Source organism: Penaeus japonicus, unplaced genomic scaffold, assembly GCF_977035675.1.
Source record: "Penaeus japonicus unplaced genomic scaffold, GWHDUDI00000001_assembly GWHDUDI00000001, whole genome shotgun sequence".
NCBI classification, from domain to species: Eukaryota; Metazoa; Arthropoda; class Malacostraca; order Decapoda; family Penaeidae; genus Penaeus; species Penaeus japonicus.
This window is the reverse complement of record NW_028234403.1, coordinates 57539993-57554513: the sequence shown is the minus strand read 5'-3', so window position 1 is coordinate 57554513 and position 14521 is coordinate 57539993. Positions and strand designations below refer to the sequence as shown.

At 34.4% G+C, this 14521-nt stretch overlaps 2 protein-coding genes across 2 annotated transcripts; both read left to right on the top strand.

The window, feature by feature from the left end:
- Nucleotides 1-6288: 6288 nt before the first annotated feature.
- LOC147472585 (uncharacterized) lies at nt 6289-9503 on the top strand. The gene is made up of 2 exons (XM_086543224.1): nt 6289-7747; nt 9433-9503. The coding sequence occupies exon 1, from the start codon at nt 6579-6581 to the stop codon at nt 7734-7736; it is 1158 nt and encodes a 385-aa protein (XP_086399350.1). The 5' UTR covers nt 6289-6578; the 3' UTR covers nt 7737-7747; nt 9433-9503.
- Nucleotides 7800-11068, top strand: LOC147472584 (uncharacterized). Its single transcript, XM_086543216.1, has one exon. It carries the CDS (start codon nt 9400-9402, stop codon nt 10594-10596), a length of 1197 nt encoding a protein of 398 aa, XP_086399342.1. The 5' UTR covers nt 7800-9399; the 3' UTR covers nt 10597-11068.
- Nucleotides 11069-14521: the final 3453 nt, after the last annotated feature.

Below are 14521 nucleotides of genomic sequence, written 5' to 3'. Positions count from 1 at the left end.
ATGACAAGTGGATGCCTTATCAACCTGGAACGATATCAGGCCATTCCAACATCCCCTGGCCTGAAAAGATGAATATAAACATTAGTTGCAGTTGCCAGATGCCACCAGAATCATTCGCTGCACTTCTATCTGCTCTTCTACGACGTAAATCGCGTTGTCGCGCCGCATCGTCATCTTTTAAATGTTTATCAATGTTTTTAGGATGTAAGGAGTTTTCATTTCAAATGCTAGGATATATATTTGTGTTGATGACACTGCAATACGTAATCTTTTGTACACAGAACATTCGAGCTTTTATTGCATAAAGAAGGTCGGGAGGTTGTTTCTTAAGCAGCAGCATCTTTAGACGTTTAATCGGTTTTGCATTTTTACTTATTTTTTCAGTTTTAAGAGCTTTTACGCCTTTTTAGCGTATTTTATTCCCGACATTCTTTTGTTTACATTCGGGTTTGTTTTTATTTTCGTTAATTCTTTTACCTCTGCGTTTTAAGAGTCATTTTTATTTTTCACTAATTCCATTTTAAGAACAGTATTTCATTTTTAGTTATTTTACGTGTTTATTTACCTTTACGTAGTATTTTAAGATAACTCGAAAGCTCTGTATATAAGAGCTGCCACGTGGGCTTCCAGCGGAGCCCGCTTCCAGCCTTTGTTCAACACGCTTGTCTTGTCAGAAAGCTCTGTTCTCTCTCTTCGAGTACCCTGGCTGATTTTTCCATCTCGTCCAGCAACCAGATAAGTTATTGGTCGTGTACAGTTGTGAAATTCAGGTCGAGAGTGGTGATTATTGCATCAAAATTAACGCCAGGTATAACATAGACAAAGTGCCTTTTTTTTACTTTATTCGTGACTAAATTCTGCAGAAAACTATATATTGTGGTGTCATCTATGTGACTGCGTCAATTCGCCATATTTCATTTATATTAGTCAAGCTAATAATTCGTTTCTTTTAATTGTTTATAACTGCTTGCCCCTGTACGCAGTTATTTTAGTACAATTATTAAGTTAATCTATATTCAGTCTTTAGGATATTGCCTAGTATCATTCCGGTATTTCCGCCTCCACATCCATTTTAGATTAATTTTATTGGGGCGACATCAACCCCGATTTCTAAGTTGATTCGTTTCGCTATCTATCTATTTTTATTGTGTTAGTTAAGGTCCCTTTTGCTACTGTTTGTATACCATCGGATATTTCTATGTATATATATGTCACATCTTGAACGGTGTCTAAGAGTGAACGTCTGTGGAGCAAAGGCCAACAACTATAAAGTTCATTTATTTTTACATGTATGTCAATTATTCTGTTATTTAATGATTACGGTATTTCTGCACATAATAAACGAAATTACCTGTGAAGTGTTTCTGAATCATATGTTTTAAATACCGAGTGAATGATTATTATTTTAAAGTTTGTATATTAATTTTAAATCATTTTAATTTGTTTCTCATTGTGGATACTTTGGCTGAAGGAGGATACGAAATACTTTACCTTAAAACTGGAAAAAAAAGTATTAATCTGAATATTGTATTTGAAACGAAGAGATCAATTTCAGCTTTCCATCTGAAGAGAATTATTCAAATATTTTATCCGAATATAAAGATTAACTTGAATTCTGTATCTGGAAAAGAAAAAAGATATTAACAATAGTATAATAATACAACTCTATCTTGATAATACTGGCAGGTTGAGCATACGTTAAAATAATTATCAAATTAAATCTATTGCACCAGTATATGTGAATGAGCGATGGGTATACTCCTGGCCTATTGATTTATAAATTATTAAAAAGAAACTTGGTCACAGAAGAAACTTATGTACTTAGCTGGAAGCTGGTTTCATTGTTTTTAAAGGTTTGGATTACTACTTACCTGAGAGTTGAAGTCGCCTCAGATGATGGACTCTAGGATTACTATTTACCTATGGTTGAAATCTCCAGCTACATGTTGATTACTCTGAAGACTCGCACATATATTAATAATTAGTACACATCGAGTCGGTTTAAGCACGCAGTCTCTCAACTGTTTACTCACTCACACATTCGTTCAGTTATTCGTTCATACATTCACACATCTCATACACCCACCACGCCCCCTCGGTTCGCACGCTACCAAACCACTTTCATACACGCATATTATACACACATACATCCACGCCCACACTCCTGTTTTTCCCTTACACTCTCTTGCACACGATTCTTACACCCCCACACACACATGACGTTCCCAGACGTATAACTGGGTGGTGGCAGCAAAGGAAGAGTGACGTGCCAAGCGGGCTAATTCTATGCATATACTCATCATCACACATCTCCATATTATACTCATTTGGCATTGAGCCATTGCACTGTCATTAAGTATATCTGCACACTACATTTAGTGGTAGGCAGGACGTCTATTTGGTATTCAACGGCACTACGCCTATTCGCCACGGGTATAGGGCGTCCCGCACTACTACAAATAGAACAAAAATCAGTGTATTTAACTGTAATCCATTTCGTTATCAGAATGGCTCTAACGTGTTTTTTAAGGATTTTCGTTTATTTCAGGATCGTCATTTTGTTTTCTTGCACCTTTTTTTCTCGCAATTGCTTTTTCCTTTAAAATAACGAAAATCAGTGCATTTAACTGAAATCCGTTTCGTTATCTGAATGCTTCTAACGTGTATTTTAATCATTTTCGGGGTCTTTTTCAAGATCGTCATTTTTTTTCTTCACTTTCTTCTCGCAATTGCTTTTTCTTTTTATATAATAAAAATCAGTGCATTTAACTGTAATCTGTTTCGTTATCAGAATGGCTCTAACGTGCATTTTAAGCATTTTCGGGTTTTTTTCAGGATTGTATTTTTTTTCCTTGCACCTTTTTTCTCTCAATTGCTTTTTCCTTTAATATAACGAAAATCAGCGCATTTAACTGTAATCCGTTTCGTTATCAGAATGGCTCTAACTTGTATTTTAAGCATTTTCGTTTTTTTTTTAGGATTGTAATTTTTTTGACTTGCACCTTTTTCTCTCAATTGCTTTTTCCTTTTATATAACGAAAATCAACGCATTTAACTGTAATCTGATTCGTTATAAGAATGCCTCTAACGTGTATTTTAAGCTTTTTCGGGTTATTTTCAGGATCGTCATTTATTTTCTTGCACCTTTTTTCTTGCAATTGCTTTTTCCTTTAATATAACAAAAATCAGCCCATTTAACTATAATCCGTTTCGTTATCAGAATGCCTCTAACGTTTTTTTTTTCTTGCACCTTTTTTCTCGCAATTGCTTTTTCCTTTAATATAAAAAAAATCAATGCATTTAACTGTAATCCGTTTCTTTATCAGAATGCCTCTAACGTGTATTTTAAGGATTTTTTTTTTTCAGGATCTTCATTTTTTTTTCTTCCACCTTTTTTCTCGCTATTGCTTTTTCCTTTAATATGACAAAAATCAGTGCTTTTATCTGTAATCCGTTTCGTTATCAGAATGGCTCTAACGTGTATTTTAAGCATTTTCGTTTTTTTTCAGGATTGTCATTTCTTTTTCTCGCACCTTTTTTCTCGCAATATCTTTTTTCTTTAATATAACGAAAATCAGCTCATTTAACTGTAATCCTTTTCGTTATCAGAATGCCTCTAACGTGTATTTTAAGCATTTTCGTTTTTTTTTTCCAGGATCGTCATTTTTTTATTTTTCATGCACCTTTTTTATTGTAATTGCTTTTTCCTTTAATATAACAAAATCCAGTGCATTTAACTGTAATCTGTTTCTTTATCAGAATGCCTCTAACGTGTATTTTAAGCATTTTCGGTGTTTTTTCAGGATCGTCATTTTTTTTTCTTACACCTTTTTTCTCGCAATTGTTTTTTTCTTTAATATAACAAAAATCATTGCATTTAACTGTAATCCGTTTCGTTATCAGAATGGCTCTAACGTGTATTTTAAGTATTTTCGTTTTTTTTCAGGATCGTCATTTTTTTTTGCAATTTTTTTTCTCGCAATTGCTTTTTCCTTTAATATAACGAAAATCAGCACATTTAACTGTAATCCGTTTCGTTATCAGAAGGCCTCTAACGTGTATTTTAAGCATTTTCGTTTTTTTTTCAGGATCGTCAATTTTTTTCCTGCACCTTTTTTCTCGCAATTTATTTTTCCTTTAATATAACGAAAATCAGCTCATTTAACTGTAATCCGTTTCGTTATCAGAATGGGTCTAACGTGCATTTAGTTTTTTTTTAGGATCGTCATTTTTTTTTCTCACCTTTTTTCTCGCAATTGGTTTTTACTTTAATATAACAAAAATAAGTGTATTTAACTGTAATCCGTTTTATTATCAGAATGCCTCTAGCCTGTATTTTAAGCATTTTCCTTTTTTTTCATGATCGTTTTTTTTTCTTCCACCTTTTTTCTCGCAATTGCTTTTTTCTTTAATATAACGAAAATCAGCGTATTTAACTTTCATCCGTTTTCTTATCAGAATGCCACTAACGTATATTTTAAGCATTTTCGTTTTTTTTCAGGATCGTCTTTTTGTTTTCTTGCACTTTTTTTCTTGCAATTGCTTTTTCCTTTAATATAACAAAAAATAGTGCATATAACTGTAATCCATTTCGTTATCAGAATGTCTCTGTCGTGTATTTTAAGCATTTTCATTTTTTTTCAGGATCGTCTTTTTTTTGTGCACCTTTTTTCTCGTAATTGCTTTTTCCTTTAATATAACAAAAATAATTGCATTTAATATTAATCCGTTTCGTTATCAAAATGGCTTTAACGTGTATTTTAAGCATTTTCGTTGTTTTTTTTTCAGGATCGTCATTTTATTTTCTTGCAACTTTTTTCTCACAATTACTTTTTCCTTTAATATAACGAAAATCAGCTAATTTAAGTGTAATTCGTTTCGTTATCAGAATGCCTCTAACGTGTATTTTAAGCATTTTCGTTTTTTTTCAGGATCGTCATTTTTTTTTCTTACACATTTTTTCTTGCAATTGCTTTTTCCTTTAATATAACAAAAATCAGTGGATTTAACATTAATCCGTTTCGTTATCAGAATGGCTCTAACGTCTATTTTAAGAATTTTCGTTTATTTTTAGGATTGTCTTTTTTTTATTGCACCTTTTTTTCTCGCAAATGCTTTTTCCTATAATATAACAAAAATCAGTGCATTTAACTATAATCCGTTTCGTTATCAGAATGCCTCTAACGTGTATTTTAAGCATTTTCGTTTCTTTTTCAGGATTGTCATTTATTTTCATGCACCTTTTTTCTCTTAATTGCTTTTTCCGTTAATATAAAAAAATCAGTGTATTTAACTGTAATCCCTTTCGTTATGAGAATGGCTCTAACGTGTATTTTAAGCATTTTCGTTTTTTCAGGATCGTCATTTTTTTTTAATATAACAAAAATCAGTGCATTTAACTGTAATCCGTTTCGTTATCAGAATTGCTCTAACGTGTATTTTAAGTATTTTCGTTTTTTTTTCAGGATCGTCATTTTTTTTTGCACTTTTTTTCTCGCAATTGCTTTTTCCTTTAATATAACGAAAATCATCACATTTAACTATAATCCGTTTCGTTATTAGAAGGCCTCTAACGTGTATTTTAAGCTTTTTTTCAGGATTGTCATTTTTTTTCTTGCACCTTTTTTCACGCAATTGCTTTTTTCTTTAATATAACAAAAATAAGTGCATCTAATTGTAATCCGTTTCGTTATAAGAATTCCTATAACGTGTATTTTAAGCATTTTCGTTTTTTTTTCAGGATCATCATTTTTTTTCTTGCAACTTTTTTCTCGCAATTGCTTTTTCCTTTAATATAATAAAAATCAGTGCATTTAATTGTAATCCGTTTCGTTATCAGAATGGCTCTAACGTGTATTTTAAGCATTTTCGTTTTTTTTTCAGGATCGTCATTTTTTTTCTTTCACCTTTTTTCTCGCAATTGCTTTTTTCTTTAATATAACGAAAATAAGCGCATTTAACTGTAATCCGTTTCGTTGTCAGAATGCCTCTAACGTGTATTTTAAGCATTTTCGTTTTTTTCAGGATCGTCATTTTCTTTTCTTTAACCTTTTTTCTTGCAATTGCTTTTTCCTTTAATATAACGAAAATCAGCGCATTTAACTGTAATCCGTTTCGTTATCAGAATGCCTCTAACGTGTATTTTAAGCATTTTCGTTTTTTTTTCAGGATCGTCATTTATTTTTTTTACACCTTTTTTTCTCGCATTTGCTTTTTCCTTTAATATAACGAAAATCAGTGCATTTAACTGTAATCCGTTTCGTTATCAGAATGGCTCTAACATTTATTTCACTTCGCTCGTTTGACTGCGTACTAAGGCACCCAATGAGATGTTCCCCGACCGGTTCCCCACTCAGTTCACCACTTGACCCTGCCCAGTCAACACACCGGGTGGAGCTCTTCCTCACTTCGTTTTTTTGAGAGATCGTCTGGACTTTGGATATTTTCTATAGAATTGACTGGTAAGCCATCAATTCTTTACACACAACAGCAAGCTGTTAGTGTTCTGTGGCTACATTTTTGCGCCTTTTGTGATTGCTGTCACTTCCACTTGCCTGTCTGCTTTACAGGAAGGTGGTATGTCGGAGCGGGGTAGCAATAAACCTGAATCGCCAAGGCGTTCTTCAGGCAAGAAAGGCGATAAGAACAGTTCCAAGGAACATAGTTCAAAGGCACAGACAAATAAAGAAGACTCTACTAAAGCGACACACGTGCGAGCAACTCAGCCGACATCGAGTCCGAGCAAACAAGCGCCGGCTCCGGTAGTTAGCGAGTCTACCGTGAGTGACAAACTGGAGTCACTCACACAGCTACTGAGTGGTTTTATTAACAACTTCACTCGTTCAGAGCCTGAGACTTCTAATTCTGTTCACCGTCCTCATGATATTTCGCTGTCTGATGGCGAAATTACCGACAGTGATACTACTGGGCCCGACCCTTTAGATCGATTGGATGAAGTCATCAGCCCTGCCCAGCTTAATAATTCAGATCACAGTGAATTTCAAAAGGCTTTAGTGGATTTAGCCGGGTCTTTTCTTGGAGAAGAAGAAAAGGGTGAGGCATTATCAGACAAGCTGGCCAACATTCTAAACGACAGTTTACGTCGAAGACCAAGTGATGACTCTGTGAAAGCCACGGCTGCAAAAATTAAACTTCCTGCCAATGTGGACAACTTAAAAGTACCCGTCACAAATAACGACATCACCCAGGCTTTGAACAATGGTGGGAAACTTCTTGATGCCCGTCTTACACGGACAAATTGCCTCATATCCAAAGCCATTGTCCCCATTGCTAAGCTGTTAAGTGATTTAGGAGAGAAGAAAAATCACCCAACAAACTTCTATCTTACAAGTTTGAACGATAGCCTGAGGCTTTTGGCTGCTGCCTTCAATTATCTTAATCATATACGAAAAGAAGTGGCTCGTATTCACGTGAATGACTCGGCTCTAACCCACCTTACTAGATGGGATTGTGAAGTGGGAACAAATGAACTTTTCCCCTTTGATGTTGTCAAAAAATGTGATGAGATACACAAGACAAAAAAGCTGGGGAGGCCTCAATATAAACAGAAAACCAACCTGCACGACCAACCCAGGAGATTCAAGCCTTACTATAACAAGAGACAGGTTGACAAAACCTATAACCAGGGAAATCCCCCATCTAGGTACAATTATAAGCCTTTTTTAGGCCAGAAACAGTCTCAGGGGAGGAAACCGTACAACAGGCACCCCCGTTAACACCGTCCCAGGTGAGCACATGTATTATATACGAACCAGTTAACACCCCTAAAAACTTTATAGGGGGAAAGGTTTATTTATATAACGATCGGTGGAAAGCGTTAACAGGGGATAAATTAATTCATGATATAATTTCAGGCAACGTTATCTCCTTTGATCAATTGCCAACTCAAGACAAACCTCCAAACTCACTTGTTTTCTCTCGTAAGAATCAACAGGCCTTAGACTTAGCCATGTTAGAATTTATTGGTTGTGGTATAGTCGAGGAATGTAGTAGACCATCACAAGGTTCATGTTTTTATTCGAATATTTTCCCCACAATCAAGAAAGATGGCTCTGCTAGAGTTATATTGAATCTTAGAGAGCTAAATGAATTCATTACTTTCATTCATTTTAAGATGGAGACCATTGCGGATGTTTTATCTATGATATCCCCAAATTGTTATTTCATGACCATTGACTTTAAACATGCCTTTTTCTCTATTTCTGTTAAGCCAGACCAAAGAAGGTGGCTTCGTTTTCTATGGAATAATGCTCACTACCAGTTTGCTTCTCTCCCTCAGGGCTTATCATCAGCCCCTAGATTGTTTACAAAGTTGTTAAAACCGGCACTGGCATATTTGCGAAAATTAGGAATGTTAATATCGTGTTACATTGACGACTGTATTTTTATTGCTTCATCGAAGGAGGAGCTGTTGTATAACGTGAATTATGCAATGCAATTCTTTGATTCATTAGGTCTGACAATTAACATCGTAAAGTCGATCTTGGTTCCTACTCAAAGAGTGAAATTTCTGGGCGTTCTTCTAGACTCGATCAACATGGCGGTAGCATTACCTGATGATAAAATGAAGCGGATTCGATATGAGGGTAGTTTATTACTGAATAAGAAAACGACTACTTTGCATGAATTATCTTCGTTTATCGGATTGGTTGTGTTTGCGGGTGTTGCCGTTCCTCAGGCACCGTTACATTATAAATACTTGGAGATCGTTCGGAATATGGCACTTATTAAGAGCAAGGGAGATTATGAGGCACACACCTTTTTAGATGTACATTCTCGTGACTTGATTCGCTGGTGGGTCGATAACATCACTTATCAGACTAAATCTATCATAAATCCTCCTCCTGATTTAGAAATTCGTACGGATGCCTCACTAACAGGCTGGGGAGCGAAATTAGGCTCTATTGTAACTGGTGGAAATTGGAATAGCGATGAATTGAATCATATAAATTGTTTGGAATTGAAGGCTGTATTGTTGGGGCTAAAATCTTTATGCAGAGAATATAGAGACACTCACGTTAGATTGAGGTCAGACAACACGACAGTCATAGCTTGCATTGATCGCTGCGCAAGTAATAAAGTATCGTTATTGACGATTGTCGAACAGATTTTTGAATGGACAAACATGAGAGGCATCACATTATCAGCCGAGTATATTAAAGGTTCGGAGAATATTGAAGCAGACCGGGAGTCACGAATAAAGAATAATGATATAGAATGGATGCTCGATCGTAACATCTTTTCTGCTTTATGCAAAAACTATTTTGTGCCAGAATTAGACTTGTTTGCCACCAGGATTAATGCTCAATTATGTAAGTTTGTAGCTTGGAAACCAGATCCTGATGCTTCTTATATCGATGCCTTTACCATACCTTGGTCATGTGGTTTCAACTATGCCTTTCCACCTTTCAGTATTATCGGGAAAATGATCCAGAAAATGCAAGAGGAAAGAGCGACTCTTTTAGTAATTCTTTCTCTTTGGCCGACAAGAGTCTGGTTCCCAAGAGCACTGCAATTATTAGTGGAGGATCCTGTAATATTGCCTCGGAACTGCCTCACTCTTCCACAGGACCCATATCGCAAACATCCTCGAGCTGCAATGTTGAGACTCACAGCGATGGTGCTATCAGGAGATCTTTCGAAAGTCAAGGCCTTTCGCCAGAAGTTGCAACCTTTTTACTTGGGTCATGGCGAAATACAACAAAATTACAATATAGGTCGCATATCGAGAAATGGATGTCATTTTGTATCCAAGGGAAAGTTAATCCTTTTCAACCATCTGTAGGTGTACTTCTGGAATTCCTTCTCATTGAATACAAGAAAGGGAAAAAATATAGCTCCATGAATACATTACGATCTTCTATTTCTGCGATTGGGAATATTGACGGTAAACCAGCAGGTCAACACTTGTTGGTATCCAGATTTATGAAGGCAGTTTTTCAAGAGAGGCCGGCTCTCCCTAGATATAACGTAACATGGGATCCTGAGGTTGTGCTTGAATATATAAAGACATTAGGACCGAACAAACATCTTAGGATTAATCAATTATCCAGGAAATTAGTAATGCTATTGCTGATCTTATCCGGGCAACGTTGTCAAACATTACATAAGTTAGATGTAAGGAATATGAATATTACCCATTCTAAGGTGGTATTTACTATTGGAGATATGCTAAAGACTTCAGGACCAAAGAGACATCTATCACAAATCAGTTTTAAGGCTTATGCACCCGATAAGAGGTTGTGTGTACACACAGCACTCAGACAATATTTGGAAAAGACTTTAGAAAAAAGGGGGGAAGTAACCTCTTTGTTCATAAATACAAAATCATACGGTAAACCAGCATCAAGGGACACATTAAGACGATGGACAAAGGATATAATGAGGGATGCTGGGATCAATTTATCAATCTTCGCTCCTCACTCGACTAGGTCAGCCTCATCAAGCAAGGCAGCGGCTTATCTGCCTCTGTCAACCATCATAAAAACAATAGGTTGGTCCAAGAAATCCACCTTCACAAAATATTATCACAAGCCTGTTAAAGATTTACACTTTGAAGATGCTGTATTAGCATAATATAAAGCTATTAGCTAGCTTTATGTAAAAACAATTCAGATTGGCTATGTATTTGTACATATTACTGTGTAAAATTTGGGTAATAAAAGGTTTTGTTCAATTGCATTTTCCTTTATGTATGTGTAGTAGTTTTGAGTAACCACTCTAAACCTCTCATTGGGTGCCTTAGTACGCAGTCAAACGAGCGAAGTGAAATTATAAGATTAAGCGAATACTCACCGAGTGTGAAGGTTAATCTTAATTTCACGAGCGTTTTACTGCGTCACTTAGGCACTAAATGTCCTCCCATACCCACCCCTTTAATAAAATATACAATCACATCAAAATTTCTGGTTCACTCAAAACTACACTCTGAAGACTGAGTGGGGAACCGGTCGGGGAACATCTCATTTAGTGCCTAAGTGACGCAGTAAAACGCTCGTGAAATTAAGATTAACCTTCACACTCGGTGAGTATTCGCTTAATCTTATAATTTTAAGCATTTTCGTTTTTTTTTCATGATCGTAATTTTTTTTTCTTGCACCATTTTTTCTCGCAATTGCTTTTTCCTTTAATATAACGAAAATCAGCGCATTTAACTGTAATCTATTTCGTTATCAGATTGCCTGTAACGTGTATTTTAAGCATTTTAGGTTTTTTTTCAGGATCGTCATTTTTTTTTCTTGCACCTTTTTTCTCGCAATTTCTTTTTCCTTTAATATAACAAAAGTGTAATCCGTTTCGTTATCAGAATAGCTCAAACGTGTATTTTAAGCATTTTCGTTTTTTTTTCATGATCGTCATTTTTTTTGTTGCACCTTTTTTCTTGCAATTGTTTTTTCTTTCAATATAACGAAAATCAGCACATTGAACTGTAATCCATTTCGTTATCAGAATACCTCTAACGTGTATTTTAAGCCTTTTCGGTCTTTTTTCAAGATCGTCATTTTTTTTTCTTGAACCTTTTTTCACGTAATTACTTTTTACTTTAATATAATAAAAATCAGCGCATTTAACTATAATCCGTTTCGTTATCAGAATGGCTGTAACGTGTATTTTAAGGATTTTCAGGTTTTTTTTTCAGGATCGTCTTTTTTTTCTTGCACCTTTATTCTCGCAATTGCTTTTTCCTTTAGTATAACAAAAATCAGTGCACTTAACTGTAATCCGTTTCGTTATCAGAATGGCTCAAACTTGTAATTTAAGGATTTTCGTTGTTTTTTTTCAGAATCGTCATTTTTTTGACTTGCACCTTTTTTCTCGCAATTCCTTTTTCCTTTAATATAACAAAAATCAGTGCATTTAACTGTAATCCGTTTCGTTATCATAATGTCTATAACCTGTATTATAAGCATTTTCGTTTTTTTTTCAGGATCGTCATTTTTTTCTCTTGCACCTTTTTTCTCGCAATTGATTTTTCCTTTAATATAACAAAAATCAGTGCATTTAACTGTAATCCGTTTTGTTATCAGAATGGCTCTAATGTGTATTTTAAGCATTTGCAGGTTTTTTTTCAGGATCGTCATTTATTATTTTCTTGCACCTTTTTTCTCGAAATTGCTTTTTCCTTTAATATAACAAAAATCAGTGCATTTAACTGTAATCTGTTTCGTTATCAGAATGGCTCTAACGTGTATATTAAGCATTTTTTTCTTACACTTCTTTTCTCGCAATTGCTTTTTCCTTTAATATAACGAAAATCAGTGCATTTAACTGTAATCCGTTTCGTTATCAAAATGCCTCTAACGTGTATTTTAAGCATTTTCGGTTTTTTTCAGGATCGTCATTTCTTTTATCTTGTACCTATTTTCTCGCAATTGCTTTTTCCTTTAATATAACGAAAATCAGCGCAATTAACTGTAATCAGTTTCGTTATCAGAATGGCTCTAACGTGTATTTTAAGCATTTTCGTTTTTTTTTTGAGGATCGTCATGTTTTTTTCCTTGCACCTTTTTTCTCGCAATTGCTTTTTCCTTTAATATAACGAAAATCAGCGAATTTAACTGTAATCCGTTATGTTATCAGAATGCCTCTAACGTGTATTTTAAGCATTTTCGTTTTTTTTTAGGATCGTCATTTTTTTTTCTTCCACCCTTTTTTCTCGCAATTGCTTTTTCTTTTAATATAACGAAAATCAGCGCATTTAACTTTATTCCGTTTCGTTATCAGTATGGCTCTAACGTTTCAAAAGAAAAAGCAATATCGAGAAAAAAGGGGCAAAAAAAAAAAAAAATGCTTGATCCTGAAAAAAGCCAAAAATGCCTAAAATGCACGTTAGAGCCATTCTGATAATTAAAAGGATTAGAGTTAAATGCGCTGATTTTCGTTATATCAAAGGTAAAAGCAATTGCGAGAAAAAAAGTGCAAAATAAAGAATGTACGATCCTGGAAAAAGCCAAAAATGCCTAAAATACACGTTAGCCCCATTCTGATAATGAAACGGATTACAGTTAAATGCCCTGATTTTCGTTATATTAATGAAAAAAGCAATATCGAGAAAAAAGGTGCAATAAAAAAAAACGATCCTAAAAAAACGCCAAAAATGCCTAAAATACACGTTAGAGCCATTCTGATAACGAAACGGATTACAGTAAAATGCACTGATTTTCGTTATATTAAAGGAAAATGCAATTGTGAGAAAAAAGGTGCAAAATAATGCACGATCCTGAAAAAAGCCAAAAAAGCCTAAAATACACGTAAGAGTCATTCTGATAATGAAACGGATTGCAGTTAGATACGCTCATTTTCATTATATTAAAGGAAAAGGCAATTGGTTTTTCCTTTAATAAAACGAAAATCAGCGCATTTAACTGTAATCCGTTTCGTTATCAGAATGCCTCTTACGTGTATTTGAAGCATTTTCGGTTTTTTTTTTCAGGATCGTTATTTTTTTTTCTTGCACCTTTTTTCTCGCAATTGCTTTTTTCTTTAATATAACAAAAATAAGTGCATTTAACTGTAATCCGTTTCGTTATCAGAATGGCTCTAACGTGTATTTAATTTAAGCATTTCTGTTTTTTTTTCAGGATCTTCATTTTTTTTTTCTTGCGCTTTTTTTCTCGCAATTGCTTTTTCCTTTAATATAACGAAAGACAGTGCATTTAACTGTAATCCGTTTCGTTATGAGAATGCTCCTAACGTGTATTTTAAGCATTTTCGTTTTTTTTTCAGGATCGTCAATTTTTTTTCCTGCACCTTTTTTCTCGCAATTTATTTTTCCTTTAATATAACGAAAATCAGCTCATTTAACTGTAATCCGTTTCGTTATCAGAATGGGTCTAACGTGTATTTTAAGCATTTAGTTTTTTTTTAGGATCGTCATTTTTTTTTTCCTACACCTTTTTTCTCGGAATTGCTTTTTCCTTTAATATAACGAAAATCAGCGCATTTAACTGTAATCCATTTCGTTATCAGAATGCCTCTTACGTGTATTTTAAGCATTTCGGGTTTTTTTCAGGATCGTCATTTTTTTTCTTGCACCTTTTTTCTCGCTTGCTTTTTACTTTAATATAACGAAAGTTAGTGCATTTAACTGTAATCCGTTTCGTTATCAGAATGCTTCTAACGTGTATTTTAAGCATTTTCGTTTTTTTTTCCAGGATCGTCATTTTTTTTTCTTACTCCTTTTTTCTCGTAATTGCTTTTTCCTTTAATATAACGAAGATCAGTGCTGTTAAATGTAATCTGTTTCGTTATCAGAATGGCTATAACGTATATTTTAAGCATTTTCGGTTTTTTTCAGGATCGTCATTTTTTTTCATGCACCTTTTTTCTCGCAATTGCTTTTTCCTTTAATATAACGAATATCAGCGCATTTAACTGTAATCCGTTTCGTTATCAGAATGCGTATAACTTGTATTTTAAGCATTTTTTTTTTTTTTTTTAGGATCGTCATATTTTTTTCTTGCACCTTTTTTCTCGCAATTACATTTTCCTTAAATATAAC

Bases quoted from the DNA above. Each gene is read 5' to 3' on its own strand.
- LOC147472585 (XM_086543224.1), top strand. From the start codon at position 6,579: ATGTCGGAGCGGGGTAGCAATAAACCTGAATCGCCAAGGCGTTCTTCA.
- LOC147472584 (XM_086543216.1), top strand. From the start codon at position 9,400: ATGTGGTTTCAACTATGCCTTTCCACCTTTCAGTATTATCGGGAAAAT.